The sequence below is a fragment of the Dermacentor albipictus genome, chromosome 9, assembly GCF_038994185.2.
Source record: "Dermacentor albipictus isolate Rhodes 1998 colony chromosome 9, USDA_Dalb.pri_finalv2, whole genome shotgun sequence".
In the NCBI taxonomy this organism is placed as follows: Eukaryota; Metazoa; Arthropoda; class Arachnida; order Ixodida; family Ixodidae; genus Dermacentor; species Dermacentor albipictus.
In genome coordinates, this window is record NC_091829.1 from 16,319,669 (window position 1) to 16,340,846 (window position 21,178).

Sequence of the window (21,178 nt, forward strand, 5' to 3'; positions counted from 1 at the left end):
GCATGGCCCTATGGGAAGGTACGTGCTAGCTGCGCAAGCGCATCTGCAACAAAGCCCGCACCGTTCGCGGCGTCTGATCACGTTAAGTCAGTAGCTTTAGATAGGTTTAGCTTGGCCTGTATTCCGGTAAAACGCAGGCGGACGGGGCGTTGGGGCAGAGGCGTAAGCGTGAGCGGTCTGCATGGTGCAGATACCTGGTGACGCAGTGCTCAAACAGCTAATATTGCATTAACCGAGCGTATTTTTCTGCGCTGCTGGTGTAAATTTTCAGTACTGGCGTAATCGTGTTGCTGCCAAAATTTTACACCCGCAACAAAGTAAAATACACTTGGTTACTGCGCCTATACACCGCCTGCGTTTTACCGGAATACCGGACAAGCTAAACCGATCTTTTAGCCTTGTTAGTGACTTCCATGTCTCCTTCCAACTTCCATCGGCTTGTTTCATTCTTCGTGTATGGGAAGCGAAGGCGTCAGTCAAGTGCAGACTCCGAACGCTGTGAACTTGTGCTAGCGCTAGTAGAGCTCCTAATTTTATGTACAACGAATATCGGCTATAACGTATACACGGTTTCTTTTTTCTTCCAATGCTGCTTTGTTGTTAATTACATTCATTTACGTAACCGCAACGTGTTTTCTGGACGCGCGTGACGCCGCAGCCACGAGCGAAACGTGGCGAAACGGACATGTCAAGTGAGCGCACTCTCGCCGCCGGTCAGGCACAAGCGAAAGACAAGACGAGCAGTCAAATCGAGCTGCGCTCCAGCTACCGTAAGCCGCCGCAAACATGCCGAGATAACAGAGCACAACACTTCGCGGCGCTGGCGTCAGTCCAAGCCCGTCCGTCCACGCTGCGGAGCGTTCGTGTTAAGCGTGCTGATGGTTGTACGTGCTCCTGTAGTGGCTGTATCGGATTCCAAAAGATAACGAATTCGAGATAAAAATGCTAATTTTTGACTTACGAAGCCTCGCAGCAGCGGCGGCGACAGATCACCACCACGATTACCAAATAAAATTTCGGGAAATAACCTTGCCAGTAATGATTTTAGCAGGCATGTTGTACCTGTAGAATTGAAATGGGCCAGTGCTGAAAGCAAACCTTCACATAAAAGCTTCGTGACCAGCACCCAGTTGAGGGATACGCGTACACACCTAATCTTCCGTGAAATGCACGGCTGTTCCTGTTCACGGTTCACATCAGTTGTCGCGGAAGCATGTGGTGTGTACACGTCGGTAAATTCTGTCAAAATGTAAGCTTTATATATCCGCCAAACACTGAAAAAAAAAAGTTTTTGCAACTTTAGTGGCAGAATGTCGTACAAAACACCCTTCATATACCCTTCTGTCATTCTTTTCTTTTCCTGCTAGGGCGTGGCTTTGACGAAAACACCGATACTACACCTTCCAGGCATGCAAGGGTGTATGAAATGCATATTTCGCAGGCTACGCCTCATAATAATGTAAGGGTGCGGAGGTACTTTTAAAGAGGGTATCTTTCTATGGTTCTTTCAGCCATTTTCGTGGTTGATCGGTTGTAGGACTCAGCAAGCAAAACGCTCGCTTTCTCTACCTCTCAATCGTTCGTTAGTTGGGTGTATTGGCTTACGTTGACAATCATCTTTGATGATCTGTGCACAATTTTTAATGTGGAACTGCAGTAATACTGATGGCGGGGTTGCGTTACTGTTTATGCAATTCTTTATCTAGAGATGATGTTGAATTCACAGTCATGTGTCGATCATTAGCACTCGAAAATATGTGCAGCATATTTCGCCACTGATCCCCGCATTACCGTGCATTTATGAAGAAAACTCGCGCGCTCACCATTCCGATTGCTGCTTTCTAATGTTTCTAATGCACTGCTTTATATGCCGATTAGGGCAGCTCGCACGGCGTCTCGCGAACTGCACGCAACTAGTGCTTATCTACCTAACAGCAGTTCAGCTCATCCCCACTGGACGGTGAAGCCGTGATACACCTGCCTACTATACTTGTCGTTATACCTGTTTGCCGTCTGGTGTGTGCTATTAGCGTTCTATACCGTATTATGAAAGGCTGATTCTCACCGGCTCACGTTCGCGCAAGTATGCAAGTTTGGTCGCCATGATCTTGCTGTTGATTTATTTTTTCAATCAATCAATCAATCAATCATTTCATTTCATTAAAGAAGGAGGAGTACAGGGCTAAAAGCTGACAGCTTGACGAGGTCTTGACGAGATTTTGACAGCTTGACGAGATTTTGACTAGTAAATGATCAATTAGGAGTTCTATACCTAATACTACGGTAAATAAACATTATACTGCTCTGTTCGTGTTAGTCTTAGCTCGGGGCAACTCCGATTTCCCTGCTCAAATAGTAAAACGCAGAAATGCTTTTATGAGACAGCCGCTAGACCAGTCTGAATGAAACTTGTTGTACTTGAGAGAGAGCGCTGAATTCTGACAACTACAGGGAGCAGAATATGATTTACAGCATGCCCTACCTGTCTCGCTGTGCGCAGAATCTGCGGCCATCGAAGATGTGCTGCAGTGCCTGTCTCGGGGAATGCGCCTGTACAAGGTGCGCTCCGCCAAGAAGACCTACCGGCGCTGCTACCAGCTTCTCCTGGAGAACATGCACCTCGTGTACAGAAACTCCAGGAAGCCTTCTTTCTTCGCTAGAAATCCGCACGGTCAGTTTCGTTGCACGGGTTTTTGCATGATTCCCTATCGAACAAATTTAGAACGTATACCAACAAAATGTATCCCTTAATCGGCCCCCTGCCCCCCTCCCCTTACCCTTTACTGGCCTATCCGCCTTCTTCCTTGACAGTTCCCACTCTGCTGTCGTGGCGCTAATAAAACAAAACGACGAAATAAAAAAGTAACGAAAAGAAAGCGCTGCACGAAGGCGCAGCCATACAACTAACAAATGTAACATTCACAATTTTCTTTAACTTTTTTGGAAGGACGTACGGTGACACAATTCTTAACTCAATATATAGAAGTGAAGCAAACACTACCGTACTTTGATAACCGTAGCTGCTGCTGTTGTCTTGTCGAATACAGAAAATTAATAATAATAATGAAAATAGAAACAATGTACATATTGGAATCTATGTGAAGAAAAGCTTTCGTTAAACGGCTATTCTAAAAAAAGAAAGGAAAAAAGAAACGTTTCTATACATCGGTTCCATCTTCTGTCCAAGGCGACCGCTGACTAAACACTGCCTCCGGAATGGGCCCACACTTTGCTACGACAGTCGATCCTGTGTTCATAAGTCTGCCTACGTACGTTACTCGACGAAATACCTACTGGGAAAGACGCGCCAAACACCGTGAAATAAGGTCTGCAAAGCCTCAGTTTAAGAAAGGAACTGTGCGCTTATAAAGCGCACATATCTGGTGTAACGCGAAAGCGCCGTTTGTCGCTCGACTGTGTACGCAATTCCATAGAGAACGTAGCCGGCCACCGGCACATTTATAGAGGTAGCACAGATGGGGCTACATAAGGGAACCGATTTGTTTTATACAGGAGTGCTGTTCTGCCTAAGAGCTACTCGGCAAAGCGATGTATACATCGAACTCAAGAGTTCGACGAAAGTTCGTCGGGTCACGTAACATAACGATGAAGAAGTTGCGGTCACTGATTAAGTCAAGGTGAAAATAACACAAACATTTCGGGATCAGTCAAGGAAAACTAACACAGGGACGTTTCAGTGTAATCAAGGAACCCGTACGGGACCGGAAACGTCTCTGTGTTATTTTCACCTTGAATTGGTCAGTGACCGCGATTTCTTCATCATCGGCAAAGCAACATAGCAGCAACCTCCGTCACCAAAATCCGGCTTCACCGATTACGTGCCTGGTGGTGGGATAAAACACCGGCGATATAACAGCACAACAGCCCGGCACTCCGACCATGGCTCATACCCGCTATGGCGGATTGGCAGAGACTCGGGGTGGATAAAGCTAAATGATTAGAGACGTAACTAAATTCGACTCGCAGGTTTGCGAAAACTGGTAACTTCAGTGTGACGGGTGCAAAAACAAAAAACAAAAAACAAACAAAGGGTGTTACCTGAACTGAAATGCATTAAAAATAAGAACGATAAAGACCGCTTATTTAACTGGGGCGGTCGCTTAGTACAAATTACTCTGACGCCAGCGTAAACACGTACCCCGCGTGACTGTATACGCGAGAGTCGGAAGTTCGAAATGAAAGCATAACGGAGAATTGTCAAATCCAAGTAGCTCTTTGGAGACTACGCGCCCATTCTCGAAACACGTGCGCGCAAGAGCACGTGAGCGATAGCACATATGCGCGCGCCAGTTTACATTGAACGAACTTGCTCTCTCGTGCGAGAACTTTCTGGCCTCTGAAGGTTTAGATGCTGTGGTCGGAGGTGGCGCTGCGAGGCGTTTCTTCACCGCCTTAACTGAGTAGTTTCAGTGCGCCTTCATCGCACAAGCCCGCGGCGCGCCACATTTTAACGCGATAGCGTTAGGGAGCCCGTGTGGCAGAAAATCCGGCGTCGGACGTCGCTTCGGCAAAAACAGTATCGAACCAAATTTTGAACCACGCATACCCGATCACTTATATGTACCACAAAAGTTGCTCACACCTTGCCTTTCATTCTTTACAAAGTTATGCCTCGGAATTTTGAGAACGGCAGCCCACTAACAAATGTAATGGGGAAAAAAAAAAACAGCGCGTCTCCTTATGTTAGCTCTTCTCAGACTGAAATATTAAAATTGCGAAACAATAACAGGAGATCGACCCACGCAAGAGGCCGCGTTTCTACCAGAAAGCTCGCCTTCCTGCATAGCGTTCGCAGCCAGCGTTTCCCGGTAAGCGTTACGGTTACATAAGCTGCAGTTGCCGGGAAGCACGAAAAGTAGTAAGGGGTCTCTGAACGCTATCGCGTTCCACTCTTAAAGGCGAAGCTTAAGCGTCCTCCAGATTTTTGAGATGCACCGTTTCACCTTGCTTCTTTATGCATAAAGCTTTCGTGGGAGCTTTTCAGTGAACGACCGGGCATGACCCGAAGATCGCTGTGTCCGCGTTCCCATCGCAGTGGACATCTTCGAGGTGGAGGAGGTGCGCAAGGGCTGGAAGACGGACGTGTTCAACGGCGTCGAGCGCAAGTACCGCCGCGGTGCGCGCTCGCACTACCTGCCTTTCGGCGGCGCCGACATGAGCGAGGACCGCTGCTTCTCGCTCATCCTGTCGCCCAAGCACGAGACGCTCGACCTGGTCGCGCGGACCCCGAACGAGTGCGACCTGTGGGTGCGCGGCCTGCGCCACCTGGTGGCCAACTGCAAGAACACGCGCAGGGACCAGGAGTACGAGAGGTGCGCGGAGGCCTGGAAGGCACTGTGGCTCCACTTTCTTTTTCTTTTGGGGGGGCGGACGGGTTTATTCATGGAAGGTTCTGTGATATTATTACCAGGGGGTATACAGTAGATTTTTCACGTATGCGCTCCTGAGACTGCGCGTACGTTGTATTGCGCATTATTTTCAATTTCCTTTAGAAACTTTCAATCCTTTTGAAACAAACTCATAGGCAATTACACAAACGAGGTTTGTGCGCCTCCTTGAAAAACTCAAAGCCCTTGAATTTGGAAAAAAAGAGATTCAAGGACCGTTAACTTATTACTTATCATGAGGAAAATAGGTGTTTTTTTGTAGGTTATGTCAGATCTTTTTTTTTTTTTTTCAGAAGGAAACAGTGCAGTGAATATTTTATGCAATGCATAAACAAAAAGCGGAATGAATGCACCTTTCACGCATAAAAGCTGTCTTAACGAGATCTATGTCATAAGAAATACAAACTGGCAGAATCAAGATTGTGGGATAGCATTGAACAAAATTTGTAATGACACGCTTGTACTACTCAGAAATATATAACAAAAATGATGAGATATGCAAAATTTATTGCCGTCTAATAGGCACCATCTCCAAAAAAAAATATAAATTTTTAATTGAACAAGTATTCCACAACAAAAAATTAACTGTAAGCACTACAGTTGGCCATGCGACGCTGCAACTGCCGATGTACTGGGCTGGTTTGCGCCATTGCAGCTCTCAGAGTCTGAGTACGATGATAAGGCAGCATCCTCAGACTAGCTACTGCTCGATTCATCGATAAAATGAGCCGCAGACTCGGCGGAACCACGAGATGTGCAATCTCTCGAAGCATGCGTGCTGCTCCCGCACGCAGCCATTTTTGCTTCCTACTTTTACGATAGCAAAATTTCGGAGCGCATTCAAAACTGCCTTTTGGTAAAAAATTGAACTGCTTAGAAAACAAAAATATAGTTCTCCTCCTTCACGTCCGATAGGGCAGTAAGTCCGTGACCGGTGTGGAAGGTCTCGAAAGCAGTATTTCTAACCATCGTTTGCGGGCTAACGATGCAAATGGGCATGGTATGCGAAGAGTTAAAACACCCCAAAAATATGTGCTCCTTGAATGCCCTGAAAACTGGGGTTGGGCAAGATTTTCGAAACAGTCAAAGTAACAAACTCCTCATAGGGGCTATGCCATGGACACATTTATTGGCCATCAATCCCAGATATTTTCTTTTGAGAGCGTCATTAAATGATTATGACGTGGTGTGTACACAGACACCAATGACAGGCTTGTTTAAATCATCTTTGCCACCATGGAGCTGGACAAAGTCAGATCTAGCAACCATGCCATGCCACCATTTTGTTGTTTAGCTAGCAGATCAGTTCATGTTGCAGCCATCATGGCTCCATTTTCGAGTGCTGGGCTCTAGAAATGCCTGGAGAAAAATAAGTTTCGGCCATTCAGCCTTCAAACCACGAGTATATTTGGCTGAAGTTGGATACTACTAACCATCATGCCAGAAGGCACTTGACGTCACTGCAATGGGAAAGTTAACTTATAAAAGCGGCTTGAAGAACTTGCAGCGCGTGTCCGATTCAGCTAATCACTTAGCTGCAAGAAATTGAAGACATTTTGCTATTTTTAATGTATGTGCACGAATAAGGTTCGTTTCCCTTTTGGCATCCTTGAAATCCCTTAATTGTCCTAGAAGTTTGAGTCAAATATATTATGCGAACCTTTCATCCAGTATACATCCCAAATACAAAGTCATATACATGCGGAACTGCACTGAAACAGTTTAATCATATTCTTAGCATCAGCCTCAAAGGAAATTGGCATTAATTCAATCTGGACCAATCACAGATGACGAAAAGGAGGGGTCGTCTGAATAACATCTGTACACTTGAAAATGTAGGGTGCAGTGTCAACATGACAACCTGCCATGCAACATTACGCTTTCATCTCTCTATGTTGAGGCCAAGAAAAGCAGAATTTACAACTACAGTATAATAAACATGTTGAGATGGCCACATTGTGCATGCATATGGAGATACTCCCTTCACCATCCAAATGGTAAACAAAAACATTCTGGCAGAACTCATCTCACAATAAGTGTCGACATTAATGTGATTTGCAATCAAGCAGTGCAGTGACATACATACATTGCCACCACCGAAATGTGTCATGTGGGGGTGGTGCAGTGCAGCCAGGCTCCTCTCTTGTGCGTCCCTCTGGAGGAGGGGGAGGGGAGGAGGAAGGGAGTGGCTGGCAGCGACTGACCCTGTCGTTGCCAGGAGCTGCCAGTCCGTACATGCAACAAAGTTGAAAAAAATTTTATAGTCCTCCCATGGTCTGATTTACAACAAGAAAGGTGTCGTATAGTTACCAGAATAAAGCGGCTACCAATATGGGTAGCTGCTAAGGGTTGTAACAGCACACCCAAGACAAGGACAACAGAAGGAATAAAATGACGACACAGCACTGTGTCATCATTTTATTCCTTCTGTTGTCCTTGTCTTGGGTGCGCTGTCACAACCCTTACCATGAATCCCAACCAACTGGCCCAACTTGCCGTTCTGATGCATGGGTAGCTGCCCTGAGCAATTAGGGCCTACAACAGAACTATCATCACAACAAAAACGAAACATGTTTATGGCAGAGCAAAAGAACACACATACACACAAAAAAAGGAGCATGCACATATGAGCTGTTGGACATTATAAAGAGAAAATCACATCTACTGTTATATCCAGTAGAAAAAAAAAAGGCAGCGCAAAAGTCAGGAGGAAAGTTGGTCTCGACTGGGCCATGGCAGGGCACAGGACAGTTGGCAATCCTAACCCCCTTCATTTTTGTAGTCCTCTTTTTCCCAAATGAACTTTTTTCGACCTTGAGGGTATTTAATAATTGGACCCTCTCGGCATGAGTGTTCATGCCTCTGTATAGTTCTCTGATGCTAGTGAGCTAGATAAATATAAGTTATACTGATGCTATTTTAGTAGGTTCACGACTGTTCTAATTTGCAGATCACAACAGTCAGTGCTAATGGGACAACCAGTTGTTGGAAAAACTCGCCTCAGAACAGTGGAGCATAATCAAAGTTTCAATTATTGGTGTGTGTCTTGAATAAAATAAATACTACAACCCATGTTGCCGTTCAAGTAGTTAGTCATGTTTCTGTGTGTCTTTGTTCGCCTTTTGTCCTTCAATCTGTTTGTTTTCATTACCAGGTGGCTGCGGGACCAGTTTCAGAAAGCTGATGTCAACAAGAGTGGTGCTCTGAACTTCCAAGAGTGCCAGGGCCTCCTCAAACAGCTCAACATCACCATGGACAAACGTCACTGCCGGGCTCTCTTCCACGTGGGTACTTATTTTTATGCATGTTTAGCTGGCACCTTGATGAGCACTAATGGCACTCAAGATAATAGGAATTCATCGCCAAATTCATCAATTGTTAGGGGATTTGCTATTTGAGAAGGTATATTTATTTACTTCAAATTTTGTAATGAATGCAGTAGATGTCAAAATAAGACATTATTTAAGGTAAAATATAACGTTATTAGCTGGATCTACTGCTCTCCTCAAAATTCTTATACAACATGATTTGGTTTCAAATTGTCATAACTCTAGCATGCTGTAATTCATCTTAACTTCTTCGGCAGATATAAAATTCCTGCAAAACTCCTCTATCCCAAGCTTATGAATTTACCACATGGGCTTTTGATGACTGACAAGATCTGTTCTAGCCTTGCATTTGCATTATTCGTATTGATTACAACTAAAGATTCAGAATATATGTGACTCCTCCTGGACACAGGCTGCCAATTTCAAGAAGCACAAAGTAAGTGGAGAAGACGTGCTGGACCGAGAAGAGTTCATAAGCTTCTACCACAGCCTCCTGTCACGACCTGACATTGATGCCATCTTTAAAACGTGAGGCTTACTCCCTTGTCTTACATAGTTAATTTGTTGATAGCTGTTATAACTTTCACCAGAAATTTTAAGTCGGATAGGAGGTAATCGCAGTGAACATAATACTTCTGAACAAAACATGGAGCAATGCAACTTGCAACACGACAGGTCACAAAAAGTTACAAAAAAGGCAGTATAAACTTAAGAGTTTGTGAAGGCATTATTTTAATGCCTGTGAAATATGTATTTCTGATAAGTGAAAAATGGCACTCGCTCCAATTTCTATTCCAATCAAGGTATGCCGGCCACACCATGAATGTGATGGGTCCCGACCAGCTGCACAAGTTCCTAACCCAGGAACAGAAGGTGCGATGAGATATGTCACTAGTATTACAGTGCTTGCATAGTGTGTAATGAACTTTTGCAAGTTTAGTTCATTCTCTGGTTAGATGAATGTGTCCTTGGCCGACTGCAAGAGGATCATCGAAAACTATGAAGTAGACAAGCACAAGCCCCAAGGCTATCTTGGAATTTCAGGTATACTGCATTTATTATTTTTCAAGTTTCTTTGTACATAAAAATTCTGGGGTTTTACATGCCAGAACCATAATCTGAATGTGAAGCAAGCCAAATTGGGGAACACAGAATTATTTTGACCACCTGCGGTTCGTAAATGTGCATTTAAATTAATAGGTACACGAGCTTTGCCCCCATCGAAATGTAGTTACAGTGGCTGGGATTAAACGTGGGACCTCAAGCTCAGCAGCACAATACTATAACCACTAAGCTACCATGGCAAGTTCCTTTGGATGCATGTGTACAAAGCATACAAGCGAGCAGTCATTTGAGGGTCAAACAACGAACAATGCATTGGGCAGGTTGTAACATACAAGTTTTAAGGTGTAAGACAGGTGTAAGGTGTAGGTACAATGGTAAGCTTAGGATGATATCTTTGGTAACTTTGATGAAGCACTGCTTTGAAAGAAAATTGCAGTAAAAGGAAAGTATCATTTTTTTTTTTTGGTGCACAGGTTTTCGTGAGATGCTTCTTTCAGAAGAACATGACATATTTGATGCCAAGCACCGGAAGGTTTGCCAGGATATGAACCAACCACTGAACCACTACTACATAGCATCGTCCCACAACACGTAAGGAGCTCGTTGTGTCACCCTATTTTTCTGCCAGACATCGGTAGTGAAATGGGCACCATTAGCAATGGGCATTCTTTTTCTGAACTTCAGACCAATGCTTGACCTCACTCAGAGATCATCTGGTTCTTTATGAAAGGTTTTCAGGTCTCAAGAAAATTAATTGGCCTACATTCAAAGCAATCAATGGACAAATCTTCAACCTTTAGGTGGCATGGGAACTTCTATAAGGCTTTAACACCTTGTGTGCAATGCTTAGAATTGCATTTCTTCAACACATTATAGCATTGTTGCACTTCCACATACTTAGAAACTATGGAATTGCAAAGTGGGCTGGCTGTAGTCATCGAGTAGGCACACAGGGTGAGTTGTTGAACAAGTTTGCCAGCAGTCGCTTCTATACCACTGAACTACCTGGTGAATTTATTGATATGATTATTGTGGTTGGAAATCGTATCAAAATGTTAGTACGTAACAATTATGTCACCAGGTTCTCCACAACATTAACTTGTTACATGAACGAAGGTATTCGTGATGTGAGCTGAAGTGAACCCTTGCAGCTTATAATCACCACCATAGTCAGTCTGAGATTGAGACCAAAAGAAGCAGTATTCCAGCATACACATAAAGCCACTTTCTACAACAAAAAGAGAAAAAGAGGTGCTGCACATTGTTGCAATACTACACAAATACTACCTTCATCTTCAGAGGAAATCAGCCTCTAGGTGCTCTGTGATGTCATGTTTTTTGTTTGATGTCAATTTCACTCTGTTCTTACCACATACCAGTCTTTCTCTGGATTAGTACTTACTGCAGAAGCTGTACAGACTAGTATTTCTATTCATAAATCTATGCATCAGATAACAGCGAGTCTACCTCCCCTTTTGCCTATCTATAATATGCAGGTATTTAGTTCAGGGACAGCTCGTTGGCAGCAGTAGCGTCGAGGGCTACATCAGGGCACTGAAGAAAGGATGCCGCTGCCTGGAGCGTGAGTTATGCCCTTTTGTCTTGCTCAGTTCTAAGAATCATCTACTTTCCTGATGCTTTGCTACCTATGCAGCTGTAATGCCGTTTGACATAACATCCCTTTTAAAGAAATGGTCTTGTAGCACAAAATAGGCAGTAGCTTTCTTTACAGCCTTATTTAAAGTAAGTTCCAGAGAAAATCAACCATGAAGCTCAAGCTAAGCTCTCATTTAGCTAAAGAAACTAGGACACTTGGCGAAACAGTTTTAATGTTAGCAAGGGCAGTAGCAGTAGCAAGACCTTGGCCTGCCACTCCATGCTGGAATGAAAGCAAATTATTTTTGCCACCTACGGGCTATAAACCAGTGTAAGTGGTACGCAGCCCCATTGTTCAAGAAAATCATAATGGAACTTGCAGTGCAAAGTGTTCCAAGCCACTGGTAGCAAGTAGACATTGGCCATAACAAAAATGTGACGAGTAACCAGAAAGTAGAGCTGAAATTTAGTTAAGGAATGACCGCACAGGCAATTTTGGAGCAGGAAGAAACTACATTTTCTTCCAAACAGGTACACAACCTGAACTATTTCTTTACTTAAGCATTCACACATTAAGGCACTTGTACATGCGTCTGCAAATGCAGGGTTCACACTGTTTAAGTGATTGCTGATCCTGTGCTCTGTAAACTTTTCCATGCGAGTTCACAGACATGCTACTACTGTACTTTCAAAGAAGCTTTTTATTTTGTAATCTGCTCAAAAAGACTTGGTCTCTTCCTAGAGTATGCATGGTTGTTATGGTGTCTTCCTGATGCCTTCCTGAGCATGCATCGTTTATTTTCTGTTTTATTTGTGGGTCCATCAAGGTTGTGGTACACTTCAAATCATTTGAGAACTGAACAATTTTATCTTTGAGCTTGCTGGATGATTATCAGCAGGTAACAAGAATAGGGGCACCAACACAGAAGGCGTGTATGACACTGTTGTTTGGCACCTTAATGCTTATTAATTGCTTCAACAACAGGAAAGCAATTTGCTTTATACACACATTAATCCCCTATTCATGCAATCTGTTCATGCCATTGTGCATTCTATGTTGTGCATGAAACGATTAATAGATGTTCAGGTACTAGTTAGCCCAGTGTCAGTACATCTTTTCTGGGGCCATATTGTCAATCACTCACTTTGGCGAGTATGTACGATCATAGCACTGGACATGCTAGCTTCTACGCGTGGCTGCTGTGTCGGCTGTGGGCAAGAGTAGCATTCACCAACTCCTACAGCTATCGTATTGGAATGGCAAATTCACCAATGTGCACTATGTGCAAGTGTGAAGAGACCATCAGTCACCTTCTGTGCCACCATTCTCGCTTCCATAATCGTGAGACTCTCCAGCATGCCTTGAATAGACTGGATGACAGGCCGCTTACAGAAGCAAAGATCTTGGGAGCCTGGCCACACAGTTCATTAGCCCAGAAAGCAGTTCGAGCGCTTTTTCACTACCTGAAGGCAACAGACATAAAAACTGTTACAGCGCAAACACATGCAACCACAAAGTATGAAGGACAGGACACAAGCGCTGTTTGCGAGAAAAGGGAAGAACACAGAAGGAAGGGCCCACTGAACAAGAAAGGTACTTCATTAAAACTTCTTTCTGGGTGAGTTGGTGCATACTTGACATAAAAACTGTTACTGCGCAAACACATGCAACCACAAAGTATGAAGGACAGGACACAAGCGCTGAAGAAGAGGGAAGAACGCAGAAGGAAGGGCCCACTGAACAAGAAAGGTACTTCATTAAAACTTCTTTCTGGGCGAGTTGGTGCATACTTGACATAAAAACTGTTACAGTGCAAACACATGCAACCACAAAGTGTGAGGACAGGACACAAGCGCTTGTGTCCTGTCCTTCATACTTTGTGGTTGCATGTGTTTGCGCTGTAACAGTTTTTATGTCAAGTATGCACCAACTCGCCCAGAAAGAAGTTTTAATGAAGGCAACAGACTTGAGTTCCCGACTATAGACATCCTACACCTAAGTTCTCTCTCTCTCTTTCACTCCCCGTTCCCCTCCCCACGTGTAGGGTAGCAAACTGGGCACAGTCTGGTTAACCTCCCTGCCTTTCCTTCTTCCCTCCCCTCCTCTCTCTCTCTTTATGCGTGACAGCGTTCCAAGCAAAGGGTGGTGCCCATTGGCTTGGCACTGTGCCAGGAATGCAGTCACTTGTAGACACCAATGTGTTCTGTGCGGAGTCATGCGAAATGTTGTGAAAGTATGCGACCATATCCCTTATAGTGATCAACCAAGAATAGACTGCTCCTAGTGCATGCATCTTTACTTTCTGCTGAAAACCATTCTTGAAATCACTGTGCATTTTTTATTCCCCAGGGCACATGTTTAACATGCTAATCGCTGCTCTGGTTGCATGTTTCTAGTCGACGTGTGGGATGGGCCTGACAATGACCCAATTGTTTACCATGGTTACACTCTCACGACCAAGATACTCTTCCGTGACGTCCTTGAGTCGGTAAAGCAGTATGCCTTCAAAGAGTCACAGTAAGTTGAATGTTTAAGCCATCAAAAGTTCTGTTCAATAATGTCAATATGCTGGAATTCAGCAATGAGCCTTATCAGACAAAACCCGTGAAATGTCAACCACTTTTGCAGGTACCCTGTGATCTTGTCTCTTGAGAACCACTGCACTCTTGAGCAGCAGAAAGTGATGGCCAAACACCTAGTCGAAATGCTGGGCCGTACGTTATTTCATACATTCTGTCATTTTATATCCAAACATTCTGGTCTGACTATTGTGTACTGTTTAAACATTATTACGGTTAGCTGTCTTGTGAGTGGAAATAAATGGCAATCATACACGCATAAGGACTCCAGCTTTGAAAGCCAAGTCAACCTTCACGTTTTGTGTTTCTCATCAAGGAGGCTGCATTGCAATGGGGATACAATTGAAGAAGGCTGATAAGCTTAGATCAAGGTCATTCACAACTCTCCTCAAACGGGGTCACCCATCTTTTTTCTCGCGCAGGTTTTCAATATCAAATGTCAGTAACCTCTCAGTGACTAAACTGCAGCTACAAAAGTGTTCCTTGTTGTTTGTTGCTGGAAGATTGTTTCTTTATTCTAATAAAAATAACACGGTAATGCGTATCCTCTGCCACCTGATGTCAGAGACTTTGATGGTTTGGAACTTTAGAAGGCATAACATTGGCTGCCTGAAGCCAAGCATATGGTTGTCTTGCAGAAAGTTCTTGTTGTTGTGCATATTTTTTTAACGAAACATGACTTAAAGCTTTCGCTTCTATTATGTTGCAGCTTTATTGTACAAGAAGCAGATCGATGAAAGAGAAACGGCAATGCCACCACCTTCAGCACTGCTGAATAAAATCCTCATTAAGGTAATGCGTCTTTGCAAGTAGTTGGCCACCTCAGAGTGCATGCGTCTTATTTTCTTGTTTTTAAGTTATTGGCCAGGGTGTGTAGTCAGAATTAGCATAAACTGTTAGTCTGGTGCACACGTATAAAGTCTCTATATGCTTGCCTGCAAATGACTTCCAAGCGTGTGAGCATGGTGCTGCTATGTGACTGCACGGAAGAGACATCAGTGGAAGCCTCTTAGCAATGACATAATGGTGCAATTTGGTTAACTAGTTCAGATTTGCGGACACATTTGTGACACATTTGCAGGCACAGTATGACAAGTTCATGTTCAACAGAGCATCACTAAATTTTATATGCGTATATTTATCAGACATATTTTGCATAGCTGTTGTAATAATGCACTCTTTTGTTCAATAGACACATCTTGCGGACAAAAACACAATATTCTCGATGAGACAGATGCCTAGTGTCTGCAGTCGGCTGCTATGCGCAATATCTACACAGTGTCCATTGTGGCTAATGCCTGTTGTGCAATGCAATATAAAATTATTTAATTATAACAGCCACCTCCATGAATACTTAATTATATATGAAGTTCTTATGCAGGACAGCTAAACTAATTGTGTTAATTAGCATTCTTCCTTAAATCTCGCAACTCCGTTGTTTAAATGGAAAACAACACCAAGTGAACTCGTCAGAACAGCGTTATGAACTCGGATCTTTCATTCCTATTCTTTGTAATCGAACAATAAATGTGCCTATGTGCGTGTGTGCCTTTATGCATCCATGTTTTCTGTCTGTTTGAACCAGTTCTTAAATATAAATAAAGATAATAGATTTATGTGCCTATATATATAAAGTCACTTTGATATCCCTAAACCAAACACCTTAATTGTTGGAAAACCCTAGGTGTCACATTGGAACTCACCAAAACTGTGGAAATCGCCAAAATAAGCTCTTGTGCACTTAAATAATAGGAATTCATTATCCAATGCTCCAGCACTGGCTATTGTTGTAAGAAGTGAAGTTAATCTGCTCATGTGTTCACATAAAAAAAATCATGATGCAAAGCTCTACCACCACAGTATGCCTGACTCTTACAAATATTATTCTGTTATAACTTAAGACATTCTCTGTATTCATGACTACACTGTACTTCCTAGCAATGTCCAGTGTGTCATGAAATCTAGACTGTGTGTTCTTCTGTCGTGACATTTGTTACAGTTCTTGTGTTGTGACTTTGTGCTCTCTGTACTCCGTCGCAGTGTTGCTTATGTCGTGTCCCGTGTCTCTTGCTTCTTTCAGGGCAAGAAGTTAAACAAAGACCTCTCTTTGGATCAGGATGAGGATAGCGAGGATGAAGGCACTGCTGCCAAAGTAAATAAGGCACAATACCTTTTTAGCAGTCACATGAATGTGCGTGCTTTCATGAGGCACTTGTTAAACTTTAGTGCCCGTTATTAGTGTCCACTATCAGATATAACCAAGTATTTTGGCCATTCAATTATCCCTATTCAGATATAGTTAATGTACATGCAGTTAACCAGTGCCTCTTGGAAACAACTGATTATTGAAAAGCTTGTAAATGTTCCTATTGCCAATCTTCAAATCAAATGCTAGCGCTTTTGACCACTTTCCTATTCATTTGTTATGCTTCCTGTATGTTTCACTGTATTTGCATGCTTGCACTGATCCTCCATTTGTGAGTTGAGGTCAGTCATTCACATAATACTCCAGGAACTGAGACAGAAACAAGTTCATAACTCACATCGGCAGGTTTTCATGTAGGTCTGTTCACAGCTGCTTAGTGTGGCATTGCAAAACTGACTCCCTGTTGTGCTTTGTTTTACTGAATGACAGTTGAGTGTGTCCTTTTCCTCTTTTCCTTTGCTTCAATGGTTAGCCCACCCACAAAAGTGTCTTGGCTGAAGAGCTCTCGGACTGCGTCAACTATTGCAAGGCAACACATTTCAAGTCATTCGAAGAGGCTGAGAAATGTGAGTAAAAGTGAACCCTCATGCTCAACCATCATCATACCGTATTAATGCAAAATTGTTGGCCCATAAATATGAGCAGTACTTGATCCCTTTTCTATTAACTAATGTATTTCAGAAAAATATATGTTCCCTATTGTGAACACAGTTTGATTCTACAGATCCTACCAGTTGTAGAATGCGAGAACTGGAGAGAAAAAAAGAGTACTTAATTTTGGTATAACAACATTACATAGAAAAGCACAAATTAACACTTCATGCATGCATCAGATCACATTCATGCTGGTGTTTCCCCTCCTATGGTTTCATCCTATCAGATCAGAAACTACAAATTTTTTTCCCCTAAGCACGAATTTGGATCCCACTTTAGTGAGCAAGCAAAATGTGGTCACTGAAAATGATAACAGCTGATCTAAAGGCATTACATAGTTGTAGTCATCGAGATGTCTTATCTTCTTGACCGGACTTTCATCAGTGAATGTTGAGCTGCCATTAGAAATAATATGGCGGATTATTGAACAGACTATAGTACTGATATCAGTCTTTGATAGTCAAATGACTGGAATTTTATATTCTCACTTTCACCATGGAAATATCTTAATTCAGTCTCCAGATTGTGAGCTGTGCTATATACCATAAAGCATGTGCTACATATATGTGACTGCCCTCACCACATGGAATATCTAGAGAGGCTGACTTATGCTTGCGCCTGCCTCAACAACAAAATGTTGTCAGAGTACTGTATTGGGCCCTTGGCCAAGCTGCAGGCCATGAAGGCCTTACTTAATGTGTTAAAAAAGCGTAGGCTTGGCCTCTAAGACTATGGATAGGTTTGCCCGCTGCATGTTTTGCCTCGTGCCTCTGTCGTCATTGTCGCTCACCTTATTCCTTTTTTCCCCTCACCCTTTTCACCCAGCACAGTTATGTTCCTCAGGACAAGCTCTCTGCCTTCTCGTTCAGCTTTTATGTCTCTTCAAATTCACATGCATTTTGTTTTGCTAATTTACCATTCGTGTATTTAATCGTTTCAGGGCACTTCAATGAAATGGCCTCCTTCAGCGAAGTGAAGGCCAGCAAGATCTCATCAACTCCAGAAGGTGCCCAGAGTTTAATTCGCCACAACAGCAAGCACCTGTCCAGGATATATCCCAAGGGAACCAGGACAGACTCCAGCAACTACGACCCTGTGAAATTCTGGAACGTTGGCTGCCAGATTGGTGCGTCTGTTGGCTGAAACTTTCCTGCACTCAAGTAAATGACTATATCAAAAGAAAAAGGAATCACTGATCAATTCTAATTTCCACAATTTGAGATATTGCTGCTGACTCTACTGCTAGGCATCATGAAGGCCGTTAGTATAGATACCCACAGTGTGGCCTCTAGTATTGATCCCATGGCATGAAGACTATGAATGAATGAATAAAGCCTTTATTTTAAGGAAGGGGACGGCTCTAGGCCGCTGATGGGGATTAGGAGGGAAGGGAATGTGGGTACCCAGACTGTTGGCTGAAACACTTCATCTCAGTCTGGGATCTTCCACTTTATGCAGGCTCAGGCGCATGTTTAGTTCCGCCACTCTCACGTGGACTGATCGACCCCTTCTACACTACTCGAAACAGGCCACTTTGTCTGCCATACGTCACAATGGCTTTCTGTGTTTCAGGGTTAGTTTGTATGGCAATTCCTAATGTTCTAATGTCTCCGTGTAGTAGATGCTGAATGTTGGATCTCCCTTGTGAAAAAGCTGCACAGCTCCAAATGAGGTGTTGCAAGTCTGCTCTGCATGACTCCTGGCAATGTGTACATCGGGTGTAAGTCTTCGTAATTGTAGCTTGTCTGCGTTGGTGCCATTTCTCAAGTATGTGTGGTGTGTACGCAGCGTTTGCCATAACCTTATTCAAGAAAACCTCTTCCGCGCGGGTAAGCCCTCCCTTGTCGTCAAACACATGTACTGGTGTAGCTTCTAATAATCTCCGTTTACTGTCTGCTTTTATTTTAGTACGAATGTAATGCATCAGTGCTCTGCTAGGAGAGCCTGCCGCCAATATGTTTAGGTATGGGTTTTGGTCCGCGGGGTTTGGCGAGGAAATGGAGTGTGGGGAGCTGTACGTGTAATCAAGCTCACCCGCTTGCGCGGCAGCAGCGTGAGCGGCTGCGTTTCCCCCATCCGTGCCGGTGTGCCCCGGTGTCCATAGGATTTCAACATTTGTCCCATTGTCCTGTATTCTCTTTAGCTTTTTTCTGGTGTCGTTGGCCACCGCATCATCTGTCGTAGGCCCCGTTAATTCGGCCACTGCTTCGCACGAATCAGTAAGGATCCGATAATTATTCCGCACACTCTGCTCTACAATGTCTCCCATGTCAATGGGAATGGTGTTGACCGCTCCCCATATAGCTAAGAGCTCAGCGTGCAAGGTTGCACCCCCAGGAAGCTGACATGTGTGATAGCCATTGTGTTGGGGTGCAGATGTGCTAACCCAGGCCATGCTTGCTATGTCGTTTGTGATTGCAGCGTCCGTGTAGATGTCAGTGGTGTGCTGCGGCGTGTTTAATCCCAATCTCTTTTCAAATATTTTTTAGCTTCCGCGTTTCGTCTGGCGATAGGGCGTTGTTGCCTCCGTACGCCCAGTGGTGCTTCCCATGGTGGCGTTATGGTCGCTTCCGCGGGCTCTGGCTTCGCATGGACTTGTTTATCCCATGCCATGATCTGTTTTCCTTGGGTCGTGTTTTCCAACCGGGATCGCATTCGAATTCGTGCTTCACTGATTATGTCCCGTATGGGTGGAATCGCTACGAGCTTGAGCAGGTCCTCGTTCCTCGTGTGCTTTGGTAGCCCAGTGATCGTACGGAGGGTGGCCCTGTGTAACTTTTCGATGTCACCGAGGTCTCGTTCAGAGAATTCGTACAAGGGTGCCCCGTAAAGAATCCTTCCAACCGCGACCGCTTTTGCAAGCGTTTGGCACGCTTTCTGACACGCTCCGCCATACTTGCTCGATATTTGTCTAACCAAGTGCAACAGCGGTCTCCATTTTTGCTTTAGTGTGCGAATCCATAGCTGGGGGCTGTTGCAGCTAGCAATCTGCGCTCCAAGAATCCTAATTTGTCCATTGGCCGACGTAATATCGCTTTGGCCGATGTGCAAGTGATCTGCATGTTTACATTGGTTGCTTTCTTTCCGTCTACGCTGATCAATTCTGTCTTCTCTGGCGAGAGTTGCAGTTCGAGGTTATCTAAAGTGTTGCTAAGGCTCAGGATCGCTGCTTGCAGCTCAGTTTGCATGCTCTGTATGTCAGAATAATCCGCCGCTTCCGTCCATATTGTTATATCGTCGGCGTAAATAGTAAAACGGGCTGAAGTGTCTCGCTCAAGACTTTCTGCCACACGTGTCATGGCCAGATTGAATAGCATAGGTCCGAGGATGGAGCCCTGGGGCACTCCCCTATCCAAGTAATAGGTCTTCGGACTCCATCCCGGTGCCTTGCCATGGAGCTGAATTGGTCTGCTTTGGAGAAAGCTACGTATCCAATTGCATGTTCTTTGGCTAGGGTACCTGGCTATAAAACTATGTCCACGAATCATCCTATGCTTCACTTGTGTGCACAATACTGCCTTAGTCCTTCATTAAGAATAACCTTGGTGCGCCCTGATTCAATCGTGGAATCTTGCAACTGACTACATAATCTTTAGAAAATGCCCTTTCAGAAACTCAACACTGTGTGTTTGGATGCCTTCATTTTGCCTTTGACTGTCTTTTGTTCCTCAGTGGCACTGAACTACCAGAGCTGGGACCAGAAGATGTTCTTGAATGAAGCGAAATTTTCCCTGAATGGCCACTGCGGCTATGTGCTGATGCCAGAGTTCCTCCGCAAAGGAAGCTTCAGGATGGATTCTCCTGACCCATCTCTCAAGAAGATACTCGTTCTGAGGGTAAGAAAAAGAAAAGCCTATGAACAATCCTTCCTAAAAAAAAAAATTCAAGGCATGCACCTCCAAGACAGAAGTGGCCTTTTGCTTATTTGGCCTTAGCTTTTTCGATCCCTGTATTTTAGACCATAATAAAAAGTCTCAGTTGCATTTCTTACAGTGCACATGCATGCAGTCACTCATCATGAATCGCAAGGCAGAATCTACAAATGCAAAAGATGTACACAACTGCAAACGTTATGAACAGGCCTGCATAAGATGTTGGGACATTTGCAACACCACTAACTTGATCAGTTAACAGTCTGTACAACATCATTCCAGCTCCAGAACCACCACCGGCAACAATGCAGGGACTCGAGATGTACATGGGACCTTACGACTCATGCGAACCTGGCTGCTGTGAAACACACGTACAGAATGCGGAATCTGTGCAGAATAGCACATGTAGTACTCTGTCACATATATTAATTGTACCCTTCCGACTGTACCTGAGTCAGCACACAAGGA

At 44.0% G+C, this 21,178-nt stretch overlaps 2 protein-coding genes across 5 annotated transcripts in view; one reads left to right on the forward strand and one right to left on the reverse strand.

Moving 5' to 3' along the window:
• The window catches only part of LOC135903681 (uncharacterized), a 242,064-nt gene that overhangs the window by 86,234 nt on the left and 134,652 nt on the right, over window positions 1–21,178 (reverse strand). The window lies entirely within an intron of this gene.
• Window positions 1–21,178, forward strand: part of LOC135903682 (1-phosphatidylinositol 4,5-bisphosphate phosphodiesterase delta-1-like) — a 77,474-nt gene that overhangs the window by 48,649 nt on the left and 7,647 nt on the right. For all 4 annotated transcript variants that reach the window (XM_065434014.1, XM_065434009.1, XM_065434012.1 and 1 more), the window contains exons 2-16: window positions 2,501–2,671; window positions 5,057–5,333; window positions 8,563–8,692; window positions 9,150–9,265; window positions 9,541–9,610; window positions 9,694–9,781; window positions 10,276–10,393; window positions 11,299–11,384; window positions 13,796–13,916; window positions 14,028–14,113; window positions 14,688–14,770; window positions 16,059–16,130; window positions 16,657–16,750; window positions 17,779–17,964; window positions 20,511–20,674. In XM_065434014.1, coding sequence (XP_065290086.1) covers window positions 2,501–2,671; window positions 5,057–5,333; window positions 8,563–8,692; window positions 9,150–9,265; window positions 9,541–9,610; window positions 9,694–9,781; window positions 10,276–10,393; window positions 11,299–11,384; window positions 13,796–13,916; window positions 14,028–14,113; window positions 14,688–14,770; window positions 16,059–16,130; window positions 16,657–16,750; window positions 17,779–17,964; window positions 20,511–20,674 — 1,862 coding nt within the window. The remainder of the gene's footprint in view (window positions 1–2,500; window positions 2,672–5,056; window positions 5,334–8,562; window positions 8,693–9,149; window positions 9,266–9,540; window positions 9,611–9,693; window positions 9,782–10,275; window positions 10,394–11,298; window positions 11,385–13,795; window positions 13,917–14,027; window positions 14,114–14,687; window positions 14,771–16,058; window positions 16,131–16,656; window positions 16,751–17,778; window positions 17,965–20,510; window positions 20,675–21,178) is intronic.